General features: G+C 62.8%; 1 protein-coding gene across 2 annotated transcripts in view; it reads left to right on the top strand.

Annotated features, from left to right (window-relative positions):
* The first annotated feature begins 294 nt into the window (after nucleotides 1-294).
* Nucleotides 295-2,086, top strand: part of ZCCHC24 (zinc finger CCHC-type containing 24) — a 62,433-nt gene continuing 60,641 nt past the window's right edge. For both annotated transcript variants that reach the window (XM_011355323.2, XM_011355324.2), the window contains exon 1: nucleotides 295-707. In XM_011355323.2, the coding sequence (XP_011353625.1) occupies nucleotides 462-707 (246 nt within the window). In that variant the 5' untranslated portion in view covers nucleotides 295-461. The remainder of the gene's footprint in view (nucleotides 708-2,086) is intronic.

Raw genomic sequence — 2,086 nt, 5'->3', positions numbered from 1 at the left:
GCAGAGAACTGTATTTGTAGATAGCCCTCATTTCCCCGCTCGCCGCGCTCCCGCTACTTCATATTCAATGAGACAGCCAATGGAGGGCAAAGAGGGTGCCAGAAGGGGCGCGGGCTCCGTGGGCCCCACCCCGGGAGCGGCCACCAGAGGGGTCAGCACTGAGGCAGATAGCGGATCGCGGGGCGGGACGGGGCGGGGCGGGCGGTGCGAAAGGGGCGGACCCAAAAGTTTCCTGCCCAACTTTCGCTGCCTCCTTCCTCCGCCCGCGCGCGCTACGGCTGCAGTTGGGGGGAGGCAGCGGCGGCGGCGGCGGCGGCTGCGGGCAGCGCGCAGGGCGCGGGGTGATTGCTGTCGGGGCACGGGCCGCGGGCAGTGGGCTCAGGCTCCCCGGTGCCCGCCCCTCCGCTGGAGGGGGGGACGCGAGCGGGCTGCCGGGGAGGGACCGGCACCGCCGCCGCAAAATGAGCCTGCTGTCGGCCATCGACACGAGCGCCGCCTCGGTGTACCAGCCAGCCCAGCTTCTCAACTGGGTCTACCTGTCGCTGCAGGACACGCACCAGGCGAGCGCCTTCGATGCCTTCCGGCCTGAGCCTCCCGCCGGCGCTGCGCCTCCAGAGCTCGCCTTCGGCAAGGGCCGCCCGGAGCAGCTGGGCTCGCCCCTGCACTCCAGCTATCTCAACAGCTTCTTCCAGCTGCAGCGCGGAGAGGTGGGTGCCCCCGCGCGCCCCCACCCTCCGTCGACCGCGCTGGGCCTTTTCCTATCTATCCCACTCTTCCTGGCCTGGCCCAGCTCCGTATTGCCCTGCCCTGCTTGGCTTGGCTTCCCTCTACTCTGCCAAACTCGCCGCCCGAAGTCCCCGGGGCGCCGGGAGCGCGTCACCTCCCGGCAGAGCCCAGCCGGGAGCAGCTCAGGCGCGGGCGGGGCCCTCCTGCCCCCTCTCCCAGCCTGGGGCGTCCCGCTCCAAGGGGATTGGGGGGCCCGGCTGGGCCCGGGCTCTGATTCTCTCTACACAGCCCGGGAGCAACCAGGATAGGGAGCCCCTTCCAAGTGTCTTTCCCACTCTCAAACCCATCCCCCTCTTGGCTCCCATTTGCCGGGACCCACAGTGCAGATTCTACCCGGAGCTCTTCTGGAGGGCCCTAAAATATTTTCTCCTCCGACTTCGGTGGTTTCCGACCCGAAGGGCATCCTAGAGAGCTGTGACGTCCAGAGGGCTTTTCCTGCTGTTCGCACGCAGGGACCCCCAGATACATCCTCCAGCTGCTCGCCCTCCCCTAGCCACATAGGAAGTGGTTTTTGAGGGCTTGACCCCACAGACTGCGCTGTCCCCCGCCCTCCTAGCCTGGAAGGAAATGAAAGGGAAATCCTCTTGAGCTCTTGCGAGGGGGGCTAGTAGGGAGAGAGGTTCCAGCTGCTCAGTGCCTTCTCCAGAAACCTGGGCCGGCTGCTTGCAAAGTCTGCTGTTGGGTAGATTCAGTTACAAAGTGGAAGGGCAGTGCATCTTCCCCAGCTAGATAAACACACAGGTTGCCAGGACCTCCCAGCCCCTTTCGAGGGGTCTCCATAGCCTTCCTAGATACCACTGCTTTCTCCCTTCAGCTGGACTCCTCCTCTCCCCTACTCCCACTTACTCCTGCCTCATTTGTGAGAGGCACACACCCTTCTGTGGCCTTCACTCACTCCCCTCCGGCAGCTCTCTGCAAAAGTTCAGGGGGAAGGGGTGGGGGAGAGGACACACATGAGGGTCATTTTCCTTCTAGACCTGGGCCATCAGTTAGTTTTAGGAGAGTCACAGGTTTGGGGGAAAGGCTTGTGTAGAAGGTGAAGGGGGAGACAGAGGGTTGCCTTTTCTGGCCCCATCATGTGTTCAACTGCCGTTATTGGAGAGACACAGACATATGAAATGCTGGTTAGAGGTGGGCCAACACTAGGCGAGCAGAAGGACTGGTTGACCTGTGTTGATCTGGTTAGGCATAGTTGAAGGAGAGGCGTGTGGAGAGGCAGCCTTTGGTGCCAGGCGAAAGAATTTGTATGCCAAAGCTCTTTGTAAACTGTAAAGCACTCTCTCCACATGAGGAATTGTTT

This window comes from Pteropus vampyrus, unplaced genomic scaffold, assembly GCF_000151845.1.
Source record: "Pteropus vampyrus isolate Shadow unplaced genomic scaffold, Pvam_2.0 Scaffold20, whole genome shotgun sequence".
In the NCBI taxonomy this organism is placed as follows: Eukaryota; Metazoa; Chordata; class Mammalia; order Chiroptera; family Pteropodidae; genus Pteropus; species Pteropus vampyrus.
This window is presented reverse-complemented; position numbering and strand designations above follow the sequence as displayed.